The sequence below is a fragment of the Manacus candei genome, unplaced genomic scaffold, assembly GCF_025592945.1.
Source record: "Manacus candei isolate 608988 ecotype Guabito, Panama unplaced genomic scaffold, ASM2559294v1 h1tg000028l, whole genome shotgun sequence".
In the NCBI taxonomy this organism is placed as follows: domain Eukaryota; kingdom Metazoa; phylum Chordata; class Aves; order Passeriformes; family Pipridae; genus Manacus; species Manacus candei.
The window spans coordinates 11,053,514-11,076,128 of NW_026138076.1; the positions used below are offsets into that span (position 1 = coordinate 11,053,514).

General features: G+C 36.2%; 3 protein-coding genes across 15 annotated transcripts in view; 2 read left to right on the forward strand and 1 right to left on the reverse strand.

The window, feature by feature from the left end:
- EXOC1 (exocyst complex component 1) overlaps positions 1-12,470 on the forward strand; it is a 28,674-nt gene extending 16,204 nt beyond the window's left edge. For 5 of the 9 annotated variants that reach the window (XM_051790313.1, XM_051790317.1, XM_051790315.1 and 2 more), the window contains 9 exons: positions 2,788-2,832; positions 3,947-4,110; positions 5,654-5,764; positions 6,240-6,316; positions 6,833-7,061; positions 8,096-8,279; positions 9,449-9,648; positions 10,810-11,004; positions 11,803-12,470. In XM_051790313.1, the coding sequence (XP_051646273.1) occupies positions 2,788-2,832; positions 3,947-4,110; positions 5,654-5,764; positions 6,240-6,316; positions 6,833-7,061; positions 8,096-8,279; positions 9,449-9,648; positions 10,810-11,004; positions 11,803-11,955 (1,358 nt within the window). In that variant the 3' untranslated portion in view covers positions 11,956-12,470. The remainder of the gene's footprint in view (positions 1-2,787; positions 2,833-3,946; positions 4,111-5,653; positions 5,765-6,239; positions 6,317-6,832; positions 7,062-8,095; positions 8,280-9,448; positions 9,649-10,809; positions 11,005-11,802) is intronic. The other 4 variants (XM_051790316.1, XM_051790320.1, XM_051790318.1 and 1 more) reach the window with 1 other exon arrangement.
- On the reverse strand, positions 1,715-13,869 carry LOC127472307 (uncharacterized). Its single transcript, XM_051790362.1, has 3 exons — positions 13,141-13,869; positions 4,718-4,882; positions 1,715-2,137 (listed from the first exon to the last, which is right to left on the reverse strand). Exons 1-2 carry the CDS (start codon positions 13,788-13,790, stop codon positions 4,765-4,767), a joined length of 768 nt encoding a protein of 255 aa, XP_051646322.1. The 5' UTR covers positions 13,791-13,869; the 3' UTR covers positions 1,715-2,137; positions 4,718-4,764.
- CEP135 (centrosomal protein 135) overlaps positions 13,486-22,615 on the forward strand; it is a 36,201-nt gene continuing 27,071 nt past the window's right edge. For 2 of the 5 annotated variants that reach the window (XR_007904952.1, XM_051790310.1), the window contains exons 1-4: positions 16,763-17,744; positions 19,274-19,441; positions 20,563-20,753; positions 21,256-21,423. Coding sequence is in view for 4 of the 5 variants with exons in the window: in XM_051790310.1 (XP_051646270.1) it covers positions 19,329-19,441; positions 20,563-20,753; positions 21,256-21,423 (472 nt within the window). In the remaining variant the exon portion in view is untranslated. Of the gene's footprint in view, positions 13,566-13,616; positions 13,703-13,977; positions 14,975-16,762; positions 17,745-19,273; positions 19,442-20,562; positions 20,754-21,255; positions 21,424-22,615 lie in introns of those variants that run through there. The other 3 variants (XM_051790308.1, XM_051790307.1, XM_051790309.1) reach the window with 3 other exon arrangements.

Below are 22,615 nucleotides of genomic sequence, written 5' to 3' on the forward strand. Positions count from 1 at the left end.
ATTTGCATATTAAACACTTATTGCAACACTTACAGCTAATTTTATGATGGGGTAAAATTCTTTATTTTTGGCAAGGTATAAGAAGTTGGATGGAAAAAATGATTGGTAAAACTTCTGACTTCGAGAAGGCCAAAGTAGAACAACTGAAATCTTGTGAAATTAGTCAAGATAAAAGGATAAAATATGATATTTTTCTAAATTTTCAGATCCTTGATCACTTTTTAACAAACTACCAATCATATTTTATTACTTGATCTATCCCACTTTATTACTGGAACAAGTTTGAAAAATCAATTCTTGTAATTAACAAAAGTTTGGGCAGCAGCGTGTGTTGTGTGTTCCTTCTGCTGTTATTTCTGCTTTTAATGAGTTTTAGGTGAATTTTAGGAAGCTAGTTTTTAATGCTAATTCTGCCTAAGAAAACTTATGTATTTTATTGGGTTTTTTTCAGTTGGATTTACCTATGTAACCTGAGACTAGAAATCATAATTTGTTAACTTGTAGGCATTTATGTCTAAGGGTGTCTATATTCCTCCTAGATTTAGTCTAGTGTGAATATGGAAATGAAACTTTAGGAAAAAAACAAACTGGGATACTTAGAAAGCAACAGTGGTATAGGTGTATTTATATATTGTCTATTCTCTATTTTGAGGTGCACTGTTTCAAAACTGGTTTGAAATATTTATGTTTGCCGCAGTTCACCAGTTTGCAACTTCAGAATTCCAAAATTATGTGCAGCTTTAACGAGTAAGTTCTGTCAAGCCTATTTTGGGTCCTGAACTTATCCTTTGAAGTTTGATGGTAGAAGATGGTAGAAAACAGGAAAATGTAACAAAAGGAAGAAAGCAGGAGAGTGGTATTATTTGAGGAAGGGCGAAGCTGGAAAGATCAGTCTTGGCAATCTGTTGGACATGGAGAGCAAGAGGTGCCATAATGTGTCGTCATCAGAACATTTAAATTCATAAATCTTGAAAAGGTATCTTATTGCAAGGAAAGAACCCCCTTTATCCTAATACAAATTGATATCTAAAGCATTCTTAACCCTTTGCCTTGACACTTCTTTTGTGATTTGTATTTGTGAGGAAACGGTTTTTGTAGCAATTCCCTAACTTGCGTAAGCATTATGGAGCTAGCAGGCATTTTGGAGTAAGAGGTCTTTCAATTCACCAGTGTAAAAGCTGCACCTTGAGAAGATCATACTACTACTCCTAGTTGCACATTTATTCAAAATACATCACTTCTTAATAGTAAACTTGCTTAAGGAATAGTATAGGTGCATAAATGCAATAATGCTCCAGTTGTACTCGAACACTAAAGATGACCTGTTTCCAAGCTGTGTTGGTGTGTGTTCTTGCCTTTTTTTTGTGCTTTGGGAATAGCACTGCTATTTGAATGCCTCAAAAGCTGGGAGAATTCTGGCATTCTGTGCTAGCGCAAGGTTCTTTGTCTGCTTTTTTATGGCAAAAAAACCTACCTGGGTCGTGAGCATTCACACTTGTCTTAAGTAGTGTTTTTTTCTTTTTTTTTTTCCTTTTCTGATGAAGCCAAGACTTTGATACTTAAATACCATACAGTCAGTGTTGGAAAGAGTGCTACTACTGTCATAGGTTTATGCGGTGTAGCTTCTCAAAAGCCACTGAGGCTCCCCTGGTTGTCTGGGGCCTGATCTTTGCCTACAGTTCTTCACATTCTGTTATAAGTCCCATGCGTTTGGAAACTGAGGACAATGAAGAAGTGGGGCCAATGCATGACAGTTGCATACGCCAAAATATATCATGCCTAAAACGTTTTTATTCAAAACCTGCCAAAACCCCCAAGATCTAAAAACTAGGCTGGAATTAAATTTCAATTTGATGTTACAATTATCAGTAGTGTTGCCTTCTTGAGAACATCTGGTATTTAAGACATGTTTGTGGCATTTAGAAGTATCTACTCATTCTATTACAGTAGGTTCTGCTTGCCTGCTCCATTTTTGGGGGCTTGTAGCATCCATCCTCATCAAGATCTTTAATACCACATATTGCTTGTAGCGTATGTATGCAAATGCCTTTTACTGGTTAGGGATTCTCTATTTTTCTACAAATGCCCATTTACTCTAAATTTCACATTGAAGTCCACTTGAGGAAGCTGTTTTATTCTGAAAAAAAATAAAAAAAAAAAAGCTTTGGAAATTTTTTTACTATATATTTATTATTTTCATCCTCTCCAAATTTGCAGTCATCAGTTTTTGGTGCAGCATAAATACAAAAGTGATGTATTCTCTATGTAAACATCCTGATTTGCAAACAGAAAAGGGTAACCATGAATGATTTTGTAGCATTGGTATATGTTTTTTTTAAATTAAAATGCTGGACAATATCTCTGACTCAGTAAAAAATTACATAAGTGCATTTTGATTTCTTCAAGTCTATTATTGATATGATGATTTATCTTGGAAACTGAGTCTTTTGCAGTATTAATTCTGACAAATAAAGCCCTAATTTAATGGACTTCTCAATTTGGGAGAACTTGAATACACGTTACCAAAAATGTTCTTTGAACGCACTATATAAGAACAAGCAAATTTTAATACCTAGAAACTTACTTTATTGTCCATGTAGCTTAGATACTGAATTTCTAGAATAGTACCTCTCCAACTAAATGTGTTTGCAATGTAGTTACTTGCTGCTTATAGTTCTCCGCATGTTTCTTTCCAGTTAGAGCTTAACTTGCATCTTGTGCATGGTTTGTGCAAACTGCATTTTAACTTGTCTTTGTCTTTGATGCTTGCAACCTAATCCATCCCAGCTACACTGCCTCGAAAAGAAAGTGCTGTCAAACAGGAAACTGAGAGTGAGTATAACTAGTTGCATTAGTTGGTATTGTCAATGCATGTGTGTCGATGTTATGATGTAGTGCTGCACCATGGAGAATCTACCTAACACTGAAGTGCTCTAGAATGAAATGAGCATTAGCAGAATTGTTGATTTTGCAAGGCAAAAATGAAGCACAACTATAATGTCCCAACATAGAAGTTGAAAAGGTTTGCAGGTAAAGGCAATATCTTCTGTTTTCCCCATGCTACTAGTAAAAATATGTTTGTGCCTGAGAGCTTGTCATAGTTTCCTAACTCTTCCAGTAAGCTGAGGTGGCAACTTAGATTTATAGACTTTGTCTTGTGACTAGATACCAACATAGCAGTTAAATGAAACTTGCAGGGTTGCTTTTAAGTTTTTTTGTGGTTTAGATGTGAGAAGTTTAGGTGGCAGCCAGATATTGATAATTTCTTGGTCTTTTTTGTTACTAGCTTTCTCTGTCCTCATCCAACATTTCTGAGAATTCTAGAAAAAAAAATACATTTCCTCATCTAGGAGAAGGCCCGACAATATCAGGAAGAAATAACTGAATATTAATTATGATCAAAAGGAGAGGAGACCATTAGAAGTAGAATTACTGTGGAGCTGTAGATCCAGCAAAATAGCTAGAACAAACTGTGTAGATAAAAGGATGTTAACAGCAGAAAGATCAAGTTCAAGAAGAAAAAGTGCCTGTGTGTACATAAAGCTTTTTAATTTTTTCCCTCCTGGGCATCAGTTCTTCTGCTTGTAGCAGCCTTTGCCCAGAGTACATTCACAAAGATTATAACTGGTCTTCACTTTCAAGTTTTCAAGGAGAATATCTATCCCAGTGTTCCTGTATTTCAGAGTTTCATTCCTTTTATACTTTTTTCCATAGTTTACAATGAGAGGTTATACAGCTATGTTATACTTTGAAAATTGCTGAAGTATTTCAGTTACCTTGTAACAAGGAAAGAACGTCTATAGCAAAAGCATTTTTAGCTTAGATAAAAATTGAGTTGTTTGATTGTAATATAGGACTATTGTATTGATCTCATATGTTCTGTAATGAACCTGTTCTTTAGTATTTTATTCTGCCTTTGCTTCTTCATAGTGTCTTTATTTCACAGGTCTTCATGGAAGTTCTGGAAAACTGACTGGGTCTACTTCTAGTCTAAATAAACTCTCTGTTCAGAGTTCAGGAAACCGTAGGTCTCAGTCATCCTCACTGTTAGACATGGGAAACATGTCTGCCTCTGACCTTGATGTGGCTGACAGAACAAAATTTGATAAGGTAAAGCCAAAGTATTGTATAGGATTCCTGCTTCGTTTTGTATTAGAAGCATCTTACATATCCTTCTTGTATAGTTTAAAAATCTGTACTGTTTAAATCTTAAAACCTGCCAATTTCAAAGTCTGTATGCACCATACATCTAATAAAGGCAGTTTCTAAGAAATATGTAGGTCAGAGTACTATTCTTTGGTTATAAGATTCTGTTAAGTTCCTTTATATGCTATGTGTGATCTTTAAAGAATATCAAGCATAAAACAAATGGTCTATTAAGTTTAAGCCAAATACACATTTTTAAGCAAATAGGAATTGAGATGGATTCTCCAGCTGGTATTATTTTTCTCAGAACAAGTATTCATGTATTCTGTCACACTTTGCCAGTATGTAAGCAAAAGTGAAAGATATGAAAGCAGAAACTTATTTTAGCCAGGACTTTGAGCATGGCACTAAAATTTTATTTATTCTGGTTTCACATCAGTTATCATCAGTTTTCAGCTTTAACAATGGCACTAAGTGACTATTGGAGTGTCCTCATCTTGTTTTAAAACCTGCTGTCCTCAGCATCTGTTGATTTTCCCCCCCCCAAACCTTTAAAAGTGACAATACTCGCTATTTCTTGCGGAATTAACTCCTCACCGGAAGGAAAAGGAGCAGTTATCAGTGAGAAATAAAAATATTTTTCTTCTTCTCTATTGAATTGTTTGATGGAGATGACTTTTCTTCTGACCTCTTCAAATCCTTGCTCAATCTTTTTCTGTGAGGAAATACTATATGCCTGAAACAATATTAACCGTTAAGTTATTACAAACCTGTAGCAGCAACTGGTCTAGAATTAAAAAGATAGCTTGGTAAAACAGCTTTATGCAAGTATTGTGCTATTATTTTCAACTTGGGACTTGTATCTCGCACCCATTTGGGATATGTGAGTGTGACTAATATATACAAAATTGTAAGCTATTGAGCTGATCTACTAGGTTGTTTTATTTTTTCCTATGGGAATTTCCATCAGTATGGATTTCTTTGTGGTAAGTTATTGCCTGTCTTGTTCGCTAAATACTTGCAGAGAAAATTCTGCATTGTGTAAAGATGACAGATTAAAAATTATTGCCAAAATAGTGTTTTGTTTAAGTCTAAAAATTGTGATGCATACTTCAGTACAAAACCTACTTGTTGCTTTCTGTAGCAGGTATAAAGAAACATTTTCTGCTTTTCCTACAGAGCAGTTATCTTCTACATATACAGTTGACCTGTTTTTCTTCCCTAAGGCTTTAAATTTTGCCTCAGGCTGTGTCTAGAAAACTTATAGTTGTGGAAAAACATAGGTTATTCTTTTCTTACCAGTGTTACATGCATGAGAAGGGACTATATTGAAGATGCAACTATACTTTCAAAGATAGAAGTTCAAGCTGTTTCCATTTCTGTTAAGTAGTAATAAGCCTTCTAAAGCTTAGTGAAGTTAGAAAGTATATGCAACAAACAGTTAAAATTGGTATTGCTAACTGTTCGTAGTATTTGGTGTATTGATAAAATATTTGGCTTTCTTTAGATTTTTGAGCAAGTATTAAGTGAACTAGAGCCTCTGTGTCTGGCAGAACAGGACTTCATTAGTAAATTTTTCAAACTACAACAACATCAGAGCACATCGGGAACAACAACGGTATGGCTTACGTTCTCTGTCATTGAAGTAAAAAATATTGACCAGGCCTCATTAGAGAAATTCAAAATAAATAAATTTGAAATTTATCTGGCAGTTATGTGATCTAGGTGATCAATAATGTGTTTTTCTCCATGATCTGGCAGGATCCTTATTTTTGGCTGACCATAACAAAATCTGTGAAAGAAGGACTGACAGGTTTCTTTGCCATGGCTTTATCTCCTCGTAAGATCACAATAGACACTTGACCATGCTATGCAGGAAGACAATAGGGAGCAATTGGGGATAGTGTTGTATCTGGTGGAACGTGACCAGAAAACACCAGAACCTTGCAAACTGCTATATTTTCTACTCAGGAGGTGGGGCGATGGAGTAGAGAGCTGCTAATCATGTTGGTTTTATCAGATATACTTATTGCTTAGATATAGAATTGGAGACAGAATTTATTTTTATTTACATACATTCCTTGTTCTTACAGAATGAAGTGGAGGAAATGGATGGAGTAGCTTTATCTCGTTCGTACACTTCTGGTGTTCCACAAACTATATCATCTGAGTATGTGCTGCTGTTGTTTATTATTGATTCTTAATTCTTAAGGCTACTTTTGAATTTATTTGGCATATAAAACTTTTCTCTGTAATCAGAAATTGTTCCCTTTCAGTGGAAGTGAACAGTGAAATCTTAATTTTTAGCTACAAGACATTGAGTGTGTCACTAAATAGAAAATTTTTGTATATGGGTAGTGGTATAAAAAAGATGCTTAATTCTCTTAGTTTGCCAAGTGAAAGTGGGCTCTGTTATACGGAAAATGGGCTTAGCAAAGTTTTGAGAGTGTGTGGCAGCTTTCACAGAGAAAATACTTTTTGGAATATTTTATACCTGTGACTGTTGACTTTTACTGTGTGGCACTGACGTTTCTTCCTTAGCAGCCTTCTGAAAATCATGAGACTTGTTGAATGAAAAAGAGACTACTATATCCAATAAATATATCCTAAAAATGTTATCAAAGAACATGTAATATAGCCTAGTAAACTGTCAGAGTAATATTTTTCTCTTATACGTTTTTAATAGGAAGGACATGATCCGACAAATGATGACAAAAATATTTCGTTGTATTGAACCTGAGCTGAATAACCTTATAGCGCTGGGGGACAAGATTGATAGCTTTAATTCCCTTTATATGTTAGTTAAGATGAGTCATCATGTATGGACAGCACAAAATGTGGACCCAGCGTCCTTTCTCAGCACAACACTTGGAAATGTTTTGGTGACTGTCAAAAGGAACTTTGATAAGTGCATTGTAAGTTTTTAGTTATTCTGATTAAGCTAACTATAATATTATAGGAAGCCCAGTCCTATCCACTTTGATTTTGCATTTCTTTATAGTTAAATTTTTGCGTTAAATTTGAAGAGAAAATTAGTAACTTTATTGCTCTTCTGCTGGCTAAGCCTTCAAAAAAGATAAACTAATTGGTGGTTGTGTTTCTTTTTCCTCTCCATTCCAGTTTTCTTCAGTAAGTAGCTATTTGTAACAAATAAGACCACTTATTCACTTCTGTGAGTTGGTTGACATTTTTAGTTTTTGTTTGTATTTATACTCCCACTGAGATTACCGAAGTCCATTAAGTAAACTGTAGCTCTCTGCCTTTTTTACTTGCCAAAGTAAAAGGTCGTGGACTTACGAGGGTGTGAGGTTCTTTGGCACTATGAGCAGTGGCAGCCGCTACTGCCAGAATACAACTATGACCATTATATGAAATATGGCAAGTTTAGTGAAAATATAGTTGCTGGCATAATTTTTTTCTTAATTTTCATCAATGTAATTTGACTCTAGGCCAACATAATAAGACTAACCATTCTTGATCAGTTTAATGCTTAAAATATTTTGAAGATTTTTTTAAAATTAGACTCAAAATAATATTTTAATGGAAGACTAAAGAAACTTTTGCAGCAAAAAGAATTGTTAGCTTGGCTGAATCAGAAAAATGAAGTTCCTTGTTGGATTATTGAATGAAAATTGTTAATTGCTTCTGGTGCACAAGTTTGGGGTTTTTTCATTGGGTTTTTTTTCTTAACAGTAAGTAAACAAAGGAGAATAAAAGCCCGTCTTCCCTTTTTCTTTGCAATTATTTTACTTAACAAACGTTTAAGGGTAAAAAGGCAGAAAGACTGAGTATTAGTCTTTCTATTCAATTATATATTAATTGAAAGGTAAAATTATTTCTGTGTTTGGATAAATGTCAGTTTTCAGTATATCTGCAATTTTTTTTAATAGTTGTAACATAATCTAGTCATATATTAGAGGTTAACATCTGTTCTTCTTTTAAATTTAAGAGTAATCAAATGAAGCAGATGGATGAAGTAAAAATCTCAAAGAAGAGTAAAGTTGGGATCCTTCCATTTGTTGCTGAGTTTGAAGAGTTTGCTGCCCTCGCTGAATCGATTTTCAAAAACGCAGAACGACGAGGAGATCTAGATAAAGCCTACACAAAACTTATTAGAGCTGTTTTTGTCAGTGGTAGGTCTTCTGAGGTTTTCATAGCTACTAATATAATTGTTTCCTCCTATTTATATATCATTTTGCTCCAATTAACAGGTGATTTTTTTAAGACTGTCTGTTGCAAGCCATGTGACCGATATTATGGCTGAAATTTTGGTTGTCTCTCTTATTGGTAGGTGACCAAGTGTAATCCTTTTAATTGCAGTATACTTTTTAAGAGAGAACTGTAGATATTTCCTTTTGTATATACCTGTAATCTCGAGTTAAAAGAGAGGGAAGTGGTTATGACTCTGGAGAGGAAGAGGAGATGGCAGCAACACAGCATGCTCAATCTGAAGTAGCTTCCTGGTTGTTTTTTTTTTCCCTGTAGAAAATTCTATGGGAGTATATGGCAGTAGCAGACTTTTCCTAGTTGGCAATTCAGTGTTCTGACTGAAGTGAATCATTACTGATACTCTGGTAGTTTCGGCAAAGGATTAATGGATGAACGGGCACAGAGACTTAATTGCACTCTTGGTGGAAGCCATCCTCTTTTCAGCCTGCTTTTAGGTGCAGTAAGGGAGTGATAGGTAGAATTTCTTTTGTCTGCCTGTTGTTTTGTTTGGTTTTGGGGTCGTTTGTTTTTATTTTTTTTTTAGGAGTGGGAGAGAAAAGATCTAGGATTATCTATTTTTATTATTAAATTTAGGGACTGACAATAATTTTGAACATAAAACTAATAAGCAAAAATTGAAAGACTAAGAAGTACATTTAAAAAAAGCCCCACTATCTTATCGAAGATTTTTGTCCTACTGAAGATGGGAATTGATTTTTCTTTGATTTTTCTTAAATAATTCTGTCATGTAAAACTTATTAGGGATACTGAAAGCTTACTTGTAAGCCTCCACAGAGTGTGGGTTGTTTCTCACTTCTGTAAATGAGACCATACATAGGCACTATTTTGTATCTTGTGACTTCCCATACAAATTTCATGATCTTAGAGCTTGTATTTATCTGTTACTTCTTATGAAGGCTGTCAGATAACTGTTCTATTTAGTGACAGTTCTGGTGATTACTCATACAAACGTTTATCAATTACATGAAATCCAAAACTTCTTTTTTGGCAGTATTATAGTTACTGGTTATGTTTTTTTTGAATTTGGTTGTCCTTTAGGTATTTTAAGTATTTTGCTTCCTGTTTCTTTCAGTTGAGAAAGTAGCTAACGAAAGCCAGAAAACACCCAGAGATGTGGTCATGATGGAGAACTTCCATCATATTTTTGCAACACTTTCGCGCTTGAAAATTTCTTGTCTGGAGGCTGAGAAAAAAGAAGCCAAACAAAAATACACTGATCATCTTCAGTCTTATGTAATCTATTCACTTGGACAGCCTCTTGAAAAGTTAAATGTAAGTATATTTGCCTCTACATTTAAATGGTACAGAATGTTTAGTTTGCATTATTTGATCTCTTTATCACTGCATCTATCATAACCTCTTATTTTATTATTTTGGACTTGAGGATGTCTGGCAAGAGTACTTGACTCATGAGGGTAGCAGTCTTGGATGAAAATAAGCAAATTTTTCATGGCAATTAATAGTACTGAGTAAACATTAGTATCTTAAGCAAACGGTTTTGAAGAAGGAAAAAATAGAGGAAAAGTAATCTGGAGCTTTAGGATCATTTTATTTACCTCAACTGCAGAGAAAATTACTGTAGTTTCTGAATTATTCAACAATAAGAAGAGTTCTAGGAAAGCTCTATATGTGTGAAGTGTTAGTGAGTGGTGACTTAGGTTCAGACTCAGTTCTGCTACTGAATGTCTTCCACTGTTCTTTGCTTTTTGAGGCATCCATTTTGTGTGTGTGTGAGAGAGAGAAAAAAGAGAGCGAGCCACCTTGAAGCCGAACATCATCCCTGCCCCCTCCTCCAACCCTACTTTTTGTTGTTGAGAATGAAGTTATATACTATGGTTTCAACAGGTTTGACCTGTTCAGCAATAACAAAACATTGTTATCAGCCATTTTAGCCACAAATCCAAAAACAGCACCATATGGGCTGCTATAAAGACAGTTAACTCTGTCCTGGCCAGACCCAATGCACTTTTGTTTCTCTACCTGCATGCTCATAGAAGTACTTCTCTCCATTTGTATTATGTTGAGCCAACTGGTCAACAGCAGTGAGAAGTGAGGGCATTTGTGAACAGCTATGCTGTTGTGTAATTATGTTTTAAGTAGAGATGCTCAGGTGCTTAGTGAGTTTATCTGAAAGATCCAGTATCCTTGTTAATTGAGGATTTTGAGGGTGATTATTAGTTAAAGGTTGCAAAGAAAAGCTTGATTCCTTCTAGAAATGATTGATTTCAGTTTTATGCTAGTACTTGGAGCACTCTATTGTTGGGTTGTGTTTTGTTTATAGCTTAGCACTACTTCATGCCCAATTAAAAAACAAAAATGGGGGTAACACAGCAGTCATTAAGCAGAATCAAGGCTTAACTGCATATATCCTTGCCAAATTAAGTTAATTAGTTTAGGTTTGTAGTTGTCATTAATACTGTTATTTGTTGTTAGCATTTTTTTGAAGGCGTTGAAGCTCGTGTGGCACAAGGTATACGAGAAGAGGAAGTAAGTTACCAGCTGGCTTTCAATAAACAGGAGCTTCGTAAAGTTATAAAGGAATATCCTGGTAAGGAAGTGAAGAAGGGATTGGATAATCTCTACAAGAAGGTAGATAAACATCTCTGTGAAGAAGAAAACTTACTTCAGGTAAACTAACCATAATCATGACTTAAAAACCTTATAATGTTTACACAGAGGATTTTTATTATTGCTTTAACATATGTATTCTATGAGAATGTTCAGCATAACTCTGAAAAAAAACATGAATTTTGAGTCAAGGTTTTTAGGGTATTTTTATAATTCTGTTTGTTTATCATGGATTTGAAATGTGGTGGTAAAGTTCATAAAGAAAATTCCTCTATGATTCCCTAGCTGACCATTAAGAGGTGATCTCTGTTCTGCAAAATATACTGGAAGTAGAGAGAACTAGATTGAAATGCACTGTTAACCTGATGCGAAATTTAGTTGGTGCACTACAGCAGAATAGACTTGCAATTACATCTTTTCTGATATTGCATTATCTGATGTTTTTGTTATACTCTGCAAATTTCTTACTGGAGTAAATGATAAATAGATTTACAAGTTAGAGTTGTTTAAACAGCTGTTTAAAATCTGAAACGTGAATTACAGCACAATTCTGGTTCAGGGTGTTTTCTTGAAACACAAAAGCAATACTTCTTTTAGGAAAACTTTCTCATCTTTACTATTTTCTGCTTTGCACATTTGGTAGGAGTCATGTAAACATTACGGATCTTAAACTTAAAGGGTGAAAAACATCAATCTTTTTATGTAATGCAGCAACTCCATTTATGGAACTTTGTCAGCAAGCTTTAACTGGAAAATGACACCTGAACTGAGAATGAATTAATGAGCCAATGTTTAGTAGTTCACATATGTAGCGTATTGTGCCAGTTGACTTTTCCTAAAGTTTGCTTTCTTTGGCAGGTTGTGTGGCATTCCATGCAAGATGAGTTTATACGACAATACAAGCACTTTGAAGGGCTGATAGCTCGCTGCTATCCTGGATCAGGAATTACTATGGAATTCACTATACAGGATATTTTAGACTACTGCTCCAGTATTGCACAGTCTCATTAAGTTCTCAAAAGGGAAAGAGAAGCTAGCAAAATAGGTGCCTGTGTATAAGGGATTCAAACACTATAAATGCTATTTGTTTTAAAAGGTGGATTTCCAATTGTATGTGTAGTTAACTGCCATATCTGTTGAGTTACACTCTGCTTCAAATGTCTTTCAGGGCAAAATGAAACGGGATTTGTTTTTCTTCTACTGGGCTGAAGTACTGTTTGAAAGCATTAATTCTGTGAAACACTTTGGATACACAGTTTTTCCTTTCCCCTAATATTCAGATACTTTTATTTATAATTCCTCCTCTTGCTATAAGCAGTAAGCACTACCTTAGTATGCAAAAAGGATACTACTGTTTTCATTAATATTTTGGAAATTATGTAAGCATTGAAGACTATCAAATATTTTCCTTGTTTTAGGAAGTGTTGATGTGGAACTTTATGCGGTGGAAGACTGAATTTGTTTTCTGAGTTGTAATGTGACTGCGGCTATTATTCCTAATTAAACTATGTTCATCATATTCTTTATTTCTGTGGAGTGTTATTTCAAAAACGTGAAAACAGAGTTAATTCCATTGTTTTGTCTCTGGCCATTGAAGTAGATTTGCTCCATTTCTCCATGTGTTGTTTTTCTTCCTTTTAGCATCAGTATACTCCCACCTCATGTAAGCCCTTCATCCTCCTGGAGCTTCAGCTGCCAGGGACTCAGGACATAGGTTTTCTGTACATCTTGATGAAAGTGCTAAGTTGTTGGACAGAGATGGGGTGTATACAGAATAGAAACAGGTACAGAAAACATGCAGACAGAGGTAAGATGATTTTGAGATGCAGATGCAAGAATATGCACGAATGAGTACGAATGAGAAAGTTTTTTCTTCTGAGTTTTGTAACAAACATGCTACGTGACAACTCAGGAACATTGAGGCATTTGGATTTCACAGAATGGTTTGGTTTGTAAAGGACCTTAAGATCATCTAGTTCCAACCCCCTGTCATGGGCAGGAACACCTTTCACCAGACCAGGACGGTCAGCGTTCCATCCAACCCGGACTTGGAACACTTCCAGGGATAGGGCATCCACTTTTCTAGGCAACCTGTTCCAGTGTCTCACCGCCCTCACAGTAAAGAACTTCTTCCTAATATCTAATCTAACCTATCCACTTACAGTTTGAAGCCACTACCGCGTACCCTAGCACTACTTGCCCATATTAAAAGTCCCTCTCCATCTGTCTCGCTGGCTCCCAGAGCCGCGCTGTCGGCACGGGCCGGTCCCTCGAGTCAGGGTTCTACCGGAGCCCTGCGGGGTCTGCAGCGCCCCCTTCTCCCAACGCCGCCCCCAATGGCTCCGGGCGCAAGGAAAGCAGGAAACGTTCCACGCCCCGCGCGAGGGCTGCTGGGCGTGCAGGGAAGGGAAGGGGCGGGCAGGGAAGGGAAGGGAGGGAGCGGGCAGGGAAGGGAAGGGAAGGGAAGGGGCGGGCGGTTGGCGGGGCAGGCGCGTCGCCGCCGTTGCTGAGGGGACGGGGCGGAAGCGGCCGCTGCTCCGCGCGCCATTTTCAAAGGTGTTCAAACGCCGAGACATCGCGGCCTCTCGGCAGCGCCCCCGCTGGGAGTGCCTGGGTTCGGGGTAAGTGTGGTTCGGCCGGCCCGGAGGGAGGGCGGGAAAGGTAGCGTAAACCTGTTTAAAAAGGGACTGACCGCGCCTTTGTAGGTACAGGTTGGGGTTGCTGGAAGGTCTGCAAAGCTTCCAGTTTGAGGAGACAGGTGATGAGCAGGCACCTAATCGATAGGTTTTTCGTCTGCTGTAGTGTGAGCTTACGGGGTTTGGTGACAGGCTGCCCAGGGAGGTCATGGAGTCTCCCTGTCTGGAGACATTCCGAACCCACCGGGACGCGTTCCTCTGTCACCTGCTCTAGGTGACCCTGCCTTGGCAGAGGGGCTGGACCAGATGATCTTCAGAGGTCCCTTCCAGCCCTAAAGCTTCTGTGATTCTGTGACTCTCTAGGGAAAAAAATCTGTTTTTCTAGAGCAAGAGTTGTCTTTCCATTGGCTAAGTACTGGCACTTCACAGCAGACGTGCTGTATGGATATCTAGTCAGAAATGAATTACCAGCAAATCCACTTGGGAGCAGACTTTCCTGAAACAAGCGCTGGCTCATTCGGTGTATCTTGAACTGATGTTGCAGCAGCAGCTTGTCTCAGCACAGCCCTCAGCGCCCATGGACTATCTAGAGCCACCTGTTAAAGCATTGTTGTATTCAAATGGTTGGTCCACTGGGTTCCTTTTGCACCTCGGGGAAAGCAGAACTAGCTCTTTATAGTGGGATGAGCTACGTGACCAGTAATTACAGGACAGGAACACATTATAAACCTATTTAATGTAAACACACAAAAAAAAGAAAAAGCCTTTAACACAGAAGTTCTATTGAATGAGAAATGCATTTTAGTCTTTCCCAAAACTGAAAATGGAAACTCTCGTTCATAATTGTCTTTGGTGTTAATGTTACAGACTCAATGAAAAAAAAATGATTTCATAGCATATAAATTTATCCATAGTAATTTCTTTGTGTTCCATTGTTAGTGATGTAGTTTAGTATTCTACATAGCTCACTGACTGTATTATTTCTTCCACAGCAAAATACACCTTTGCTCTGCTTTTTTCATTATTACATTTTCTTATTGATAACACAAATATTGCATCTACAACAGTTCTTAACCTGTAGTCACCATGAATTTTGCTGTTCTCAGGCTGAAAGGAGGGCTTCAATGTGCTAAACCTTTTCTGTTTCGCATTCTACCTGTAATGGTTAGTCTAATACCTGTTAATATTACTTCTTTCACACAATGTTAGGCAAATTGATTCACTACTGAAAGCCCAAAACAGCTGGATTTAAGATTCCATTATTGCCTATCTTTCGTGTCAGGGTTCAATTTCAGACGTTGGTGACTTAGAACAATAGGGAACAGTTCACAGGTGCTAACTGTGTCTATTTCATAAACATGTAGGCCTTCCAAAGACTGCTCACAACCATCCAGGTATGTCATAAAATGAAGCGTGGGAATGCTGTCACCTTTAGCAGTCTTTGTGAGCAAAGGGGGAACAGAAAATGAGGCTATTGGCTCATCTCTTCAGTGAACAACTGAAAGATGCACTCATTTAGACATATTAATAAATCCTGACTGGAAATGCCTAATTTAAACTGCCATTTAATTTACCCTTTTCTGCTTTTCATCTAAAATGGAAATTACATTTTCTTCACAACAGCAGTAAATTACATGAAATATTTAGACAATGAATGATGCAAACTAGTTATGCAGATCATGGGATATACTGAAGTTGTTAAGAGTGCTTTCCAGTACTTTGCAAGTTTACAAACATCTAGTAAGTTCAATGTACCTTTCATAGTGACTCTATTGTGAGTTATGAGGATATTAAGTTTCTTTATATAAAAGCATATTCTGGATTGAGTTGACTCGGTGAGAATTATGTAGAAAGCGTGGATTTCCAATAAACCTTTTGGAGATAGTTCTTTATCAAAGGCTTTTAAGAAAGCAGGTCTCTTTCAAAATGGAGAAAAAAACCTAGTGGCTAAAACAAAAGTGTAGAAAGTACTACCTTACAGTGAACATGCAGGAGATTGTCTGCTGTTTAACACTGACTACTGATGTGAAAGACTGGGTTAAACAGAAAGGGACAAAATTTGCTCGTTATATGGACGTGTTAAGTGCAGTCCAAGGGGTGCAGAAGAGTTTTGATGGCCTGAGTAATAAAGCGGGAGATAAGGAACAACGTTAATGAAGGCAAAGTGATGCACATCATGGTCTTTAATGTAGCAGTAACCACTCAGAGAAATGTTAGTATCTCCGTGAATACATCTAATCAGTACTAAGAGCAATCAGAAAGACCAAATGTCCTGGTTTCAGCTGTGATAGAGTTAATTTTCTTTCTAGTAGTGTTGTGTTTCGGATTCAGTATGAGAATAATGTTGATAGCACACTGATGTTTTGGTTGTTGCTAAGTAGTGCTTACTCTAAGCAAAGGTCTTCTTAGTGCCAGTGAGGAGGTGCACAAAAAGCTGCAAGGGAGCATAGCTGGGACAGCTGATCTGAGCTGGCCAAAGGGATATTCCATACCATACAACATCATGCCCAGTATATAAATGGAGGGGGTTACTTGGAAGCGGGGCTGATCGCGGCTCAGGGACGGGCTGGGCATCGGTCATCAGGTGGTGAGCAATTGTATTGTGCACCTCTTGGGTTTTATCAGTCTCTCTCCCTCTCCTTTTTATATCAATTATTATTATAAGTGGTACTACTAGTATTATTATTTTACTTAGTTTGGATTGTTAAACAGTTCCTATCACAGTCCCCAAATTTTATTTTTTTCTCCCTGATTCTCCTCCCCATCCCTGTGCGAGTAGGGGGAGTAAGCAAGCAACTGTGTGGAACTTAATTGCCATCTGGGGTTAAGCCATGACAAGCGCTGATCGGTAAAATTAAAGAATGGGTGAAACAGTCTCTAAGTGTCAGTAGCTGCTCAGGGAGATGTATCTCTGTGAATGCATCTAATTGATGCTTTAGATGAAGGCTACAGCAAAGAATCTTTATGGCTGCTCAGAGGAAGGTCTATCAGGTACTATTACAATGATTTCAGTTCAACTTTAGGCCCATCAAATCCCTGCATTATAGGCTTAGAGAAAGAGAATGTGTGTAGGCGTAAGATTTAACTCATGTTTCTGAGGTTTTTATACTCCTGCTGTGGCAACTGTCAGAGATATGGGATATTGGGTCAGACAGGTCTTGGATCCAACTGAATCAGTCATAGTAAGACTAGTGATAGACTAAGTTTAGGATGTGAGATTTAAGTTATGGTCTGTAATGACAGAGGTCTGGAATTACTGACACATGATTTCTTTCCAACAAAGCATGTACAACAATTATTGTCTTTGAAGACTTTAATATCTGCGTTAAGCTCTCTGAAATAGCAACCCCCAATTCTTCTTATTTTTATTCCTGGACACCTTTGGGACCTATACTCCATCTATTAATTTCCTGGGCTTATTGAGGGTCAGATGTGACTCTAGGGAATGTAAGATAATACCCTTTCCTGTTTGATTCTGGTGGCAATAATGAGTTGAATTAAAATTTTCAGTCTTTAGGAAGGAGAGGGATTCCACCAGAAAGCTGTTGGTACCTCCCAGTATTAGAGTGTGTTTAGGTAACACCACCTTAAGTGCCCATTGCAGTGATTTAGCAAGATTCTGTATGTACTTCCTAGCCACAGTTTCTGGAATGCTAACATCTGTCCATTTATTTTTCTCTGCAGTTACTGCAGAAAGATTTTATTCCTGTACAAGCTATGATGCAGTTTTCTTCTTGATGTTTCTTTTGTAAAACTGTCTCGATATGATTAGTGAAAAAACTTTGCTCTTTCTAAAGCACGAGCTTTTAAACGAAATCTGATTAACAATTTTAAAGTAATTTAATCTTTTTAACTGATACAGTTCTTCTTAAGGAGAAGATTGGCTTAGGAGTTATCTGTTTACTCTTGCAGTAGTGTAAGATGTATTCCTGAGCCTAAATCTAGACACAGTAACAATCACTGTTTTCCTGAATTCAGTACAGAATCCTCAACATTAATGCAGAAATACGAAGATCTTGTTGCTTTTAGCTTTAATCTTTGGCTTCCAGAGGAGTACAAAGAGCATTAACTGCACATCAGGACATTAATTTCCACTTAGTGCACTGACAGTTACCATTTAGTGGACAGAAGTGTGCTGCTGCCTCCTCCAGCCATCCCAGTATGGTATGTAAGGGTTTGTTCTTCCTGCCATTGGTTACTTAATATCTCAACATCCTGAACCTCTTCGAGCAAATACTTTTGGTAGCACCTGGAACAGATGCTGTGGTTATAAGACTGGTGATTTTTTCTCATCATGGAGCAGTATCTGGCAACCACAGACTTGTTGCTAGAGTTGCAGTGTTTTAATACAATGAGATTAAATTTTTCCAGCCTTCGACATTAGAGAAACTTGTATGTTTTCTCATTTTATTATAAATAAATAATTTTATTTGCATATATTTCTTTAATATATTTTTTTAAATCTAGGGGATTGTGAAAGAGCATGGTTTGGATGATATCTATATTCTGTCCCTTTTATATGAGATGCAAACAACACTTCCTCAGATTGGTAGTTTGTCTGCTGAGGTCTTTGCAGCCACTAGCTTAATACTGAAACTTCTGAAGAAGTGAGAGGGAAAATGTTTTACAAAAGTAACTATTTTTCAAAGATATTTCTAACTATTGAAGAGAAGCTTTCATGTATGTAAGAGTTAATATGCACACAGGTAACCCCAGGTTACCTAAACCATAGCTATGGTATTAAGGAACAGTTTATTCTGAAGTCAAAAATCCTGTGTTATCTCTACAGAGGAATCCTGCTTTTCAAACAGATAGGTGGAGAGATATATACAGTGCTATTCATGGGAAAGAAGCTTCTCCCATGCTGGGCCTTTCCCAGTAGCAAAACCATCCTTGAGTGAAAATTCTTTTATCCTCGAGTAAATCTTCCAAATATAGTTTTTTGGTCCCTACAACATATTAAGAAACATCAACTTTAGTATTTGATTTTTTTTCTCATTTTGTGTCTAAATCCAGAGGGACCTAACCATGTAAAAGTTCTTCTTCCCTCAAATGTACATGGCAAAACCAAGATTATTATCTGGATTCAGATATAGTAGTGCTGCTCCAATCCCTTTCAGATCAGTTTAATAATGAAAAGATAACTAATTAGTCAATTGGAAAAAAACAACCCTCTGATCCTTGAACTGTATATTCTAGAAAATGATGCAGGTATAACTACACCAGTGGTTTCTTTTCTTCCCTGTTTTTCGTCATAGAAAATAAATGTTCAAAGTTAATCTGTCTTTAACATTGTACACGTTTTATGCAATTTTACAAATGGTTGGCATAAGTTAAGTACTGACTGGTAAACTCTGAAAGTAAGATTTATATATGAAAGAAAAAAATACATAGGTCTTTGGAGAATTATCTCTCAGTTTGCATTGTGGAAGATACAATGATGACCATGATTCAAAAGAGTCAGAATCAAACAATAAAACTAACTGCCAAGGCAAATATTTCTTTTTAAAGAAATATGTAAATATGTTTAAAACCTTTTAGTTGCTCTGTGATCCCGTTTGGTTTACTTAAGTTTTAAGGACATGCTTATGCACTGTATTTTCTATGCAAAAAAATGCTTTTTTCCATAACTTTTTTATTCTGTATTATTCCTTCGTTAAAGGACTAATGCTGTAACCAACAATCTTTTGTAGGTGTCCCATTTTTCTTGAGTGTGACAAAAGCTGCTGCTTTGGAGGTGTGTTTACAATGAGTACAAATGCAGAGCGAAGGTTCACTAATCTCAGGAAACGTCTAGATCAGCTGGGCTATCGGCAACCATTGGGAGTGGAGAGTTTGCCCTTGGTGGAAAAGCTTTTTAGGTATTCAAAAGGAAATTAATTAAAAAAATAGTAATCATGTAGTAGGTATTGTTGACTTTTGACATATAAGGAAGAATGCTTAGTCTGAAGATCACTTTCTGTCAGTGTTATTTCAGAGCTAACATTAAGTTCCTGTGTATGATGAAGTCAAATGTGTTTGCTTAAGTGATGAGAACATCTTAAGATTTAATTTAATCCAATTTCTATGGTCTAGGAAAATTCAACTTTTCTAACCTCATAAGAGAGCAAAAAATAGTCACTGTTGATATGTGCTTAAAGGACACACTCTTTAACTGGTTGTATAAAAAATAGTCTGTTATCTGATCTGTGACTTCAAACATTCACATCTCTGTTTACTAATATCTCATTTAGAGAACTTTAAATTTGCTATCTCTGCACTTTTTACAGGACAGATAACAGAAGAAAAACAAATTTTCAGATGACATTCTTAATATATCTGCCATTTCATGGCTTCAGTGTGATTATGAACATAGTAATTTCCACACTAATCCAGTTATATTTGGCTATACATGCAAATGTAGCTATTCTGGTTCTGTTGCTCTCTAGCATGTAATACAGATGGAAGAACCATAGGGACATGGGTGTGGAGTAGTCTGCCTTCAACATAAAGTCTTATTCTGGTGTCTAGAAGATAGTTTTACTTTCTCCATGCCTAGCTTTGTTACTATTTTTACAAAAATGTTTATAGTTTATGTACCACTAATCTCTCTTATAGTACTTCTAATCCCCATATAAGTACCAGTGACCTTCTGTGGTAAGTGGTGCTAGAACTTGTGAAGTGCTCGGGGGAAAAAATCATCTTACCAAATATCACTTTATGTAGAAAAGAGAGTATATTGAATTATTGGATCTAAACTCCTGATTTGCTTTCTAACTGTCTTTATTTTTTGTATTTGTCCTGCCTTTTCCAATTATTTTTTTTTAAACAAATGATTCCTGTCTTTCAGTTTCTCTTACATGAATATTCTGATTCTTTGTTCGAACCCATTTGTTCCCCCTCTTGGGGAAAGGGTTCTGTTTCTCAGGTCATAATAAACATTTGCATCTGCAGTATAAAGGCTGATAACATTGCTAACACATCTGATGCTCCTTTATTCCAGTGACTTAGTTCATACAACTGAGAGCTTGCGCAGTGCAAAGTTATCTGCTGGAAAAACTGAAAAAGAATACAGCAATTATGATACTATTTTGGAACCTTATAAATCAGAAAATGCCAAACTTACCAGGGAAAATAATGAACTACATTTAGAAATATTAAAACTGAAAGAGCGGTCTGATCGTCATGTTAAAGGTAATATAAAAATTATGATACTTTTTTTAATTCTTCCATGCCAAAATAGAATTGTGGCTAAATCCTTGATCTTCAGATTCATTTATCTGCACTTATAAGTGAGTGGGAGTGGTCATTGAGTTTGGTGCCTTTAATGAACTAAGGCTTATGCTCGAACATTTCTTTTGCAGTTAAAAAGCTTCTGAGGTCCTGCAAATCATTGTTTGAACCAAACATGAGAATGTTAGAAATTTTAACACATACTTTCATACATTGAATTGATACTTTTTAATTTAAAATTAAATACTTCTGTTAAATGTGTCTTTATTCCACAGTAAGGGTTTATTTGCAAAACATGTAAAAATATATATTTTTGTGTGTAAATATATGCACATATGTATGCGTATTTGACAATTTCATGCTATGGAAAAAGATTATAGGATTTTCTCTATGCCTGTTCTGGTGCAACTAGGAAAAGTAATAGTGAATAAGAGAGATAATACTGCTTTTCTCTCCCTTGAAGACTTGAAAGCCTCCTTAAGGAGGGCTGAACATGGAACTTCTGACTTGAAATTTCTGAATAACCAATATATACATAAAATTAAAATGTTGGAAAAAGAGAACAAAGCCAAGACTGAAAAAATTCAGCAGCTTCAGGAGAAGAATCTGCAAGCAGTGGTGCAAACACCTGGTGAGTGTAAATAGTCACAGATATTTTAACATTTCTCTGGGCTTTTTTGGATCTGCAGAACATAATATTTTCTTCCTCTAGTAAGAGAAGTTATCGCAGTAAAATATCTGGTAGAACAAAATTATCTGTTAAAATGTTTGGCTCTGAATTCAGTCATTTCTCTGTATGAAGTTTCATTAGGTCATCACTTGTGTTAGAGACAAATTGGAATGCAAACTTAGGTTCAGTAGAAGACTATGAAGTTAAAACGTGACTGGAAAGCACTATTAATTAACAGCTTTTTTTTTTTAGTGCTGCACCTAATGTAGTCAGGGGCAGGTTGTTGACACTTGAATATTTTTGACAGGTAATTGATGTTGTGAAAGTGACTAATTGAGATTTTTGTAGCAAAAATCTAAAAATACCAAGATGCAAAATACATCTACAAATATTCCAACCCTCTGAAAGCTTACAGTATTTAAAGGGTCTTTTGTTAGCTTAAAATGTTCTGGCTGTTACTTTCAGCTTAATTTCTTTGTAGGGTTTCCTTTTTTTTTAAATTTTTTCAAGCTGAGTGAAATAGAATTATTTTGTGAAATTTTGAAATTGTCTTTTCTTTCTAAGTCATTGAATTATCTATGTAGTTTTGGCATCTGATAAAAGTTAATAGATTATCAGGTAAAATTAAAATTTCTCTTTATTTTTCCACACCTTTCTGCACTTCATGTCCTCTGTTTCAAAGATGACATGTTACACCTTTGTCTGTCTTCCTGCATACTTGCTCCTTGGTCACCAGTCCTCTGGGATTTTTCTTTACTACATCATCTGTATGTTCTTATTTAATAATTTGTTGAAGAGTAATTGTTTCATCTGGAAATGATACTGTGTTTTGCTTTTTTTAAAATATAATGTTACCATGCAATGAAAGAACAAAGTCTGCTCGATATGCTTATGATATTCACTGAAATGCCAGTAGAATAGAAAGAATAAAAACATTACCAAACAATGCAGAGGTCAGTTCAGTCATGAAATAGTTCTTAAATGTGGGAGGAAAAAACATCTTTTATGATGTTTTAGCTTTCTTCATAAGCTAAATCACTAACAGATTCAACAAGTTTGAACTGTAAATTATTTAGGGTCTTGAACAGTGGGGAAAATTACTTATACTGAACTTTGTGTGTTTCCTAATTATAAAGGTAAAGTTTAAAACTGA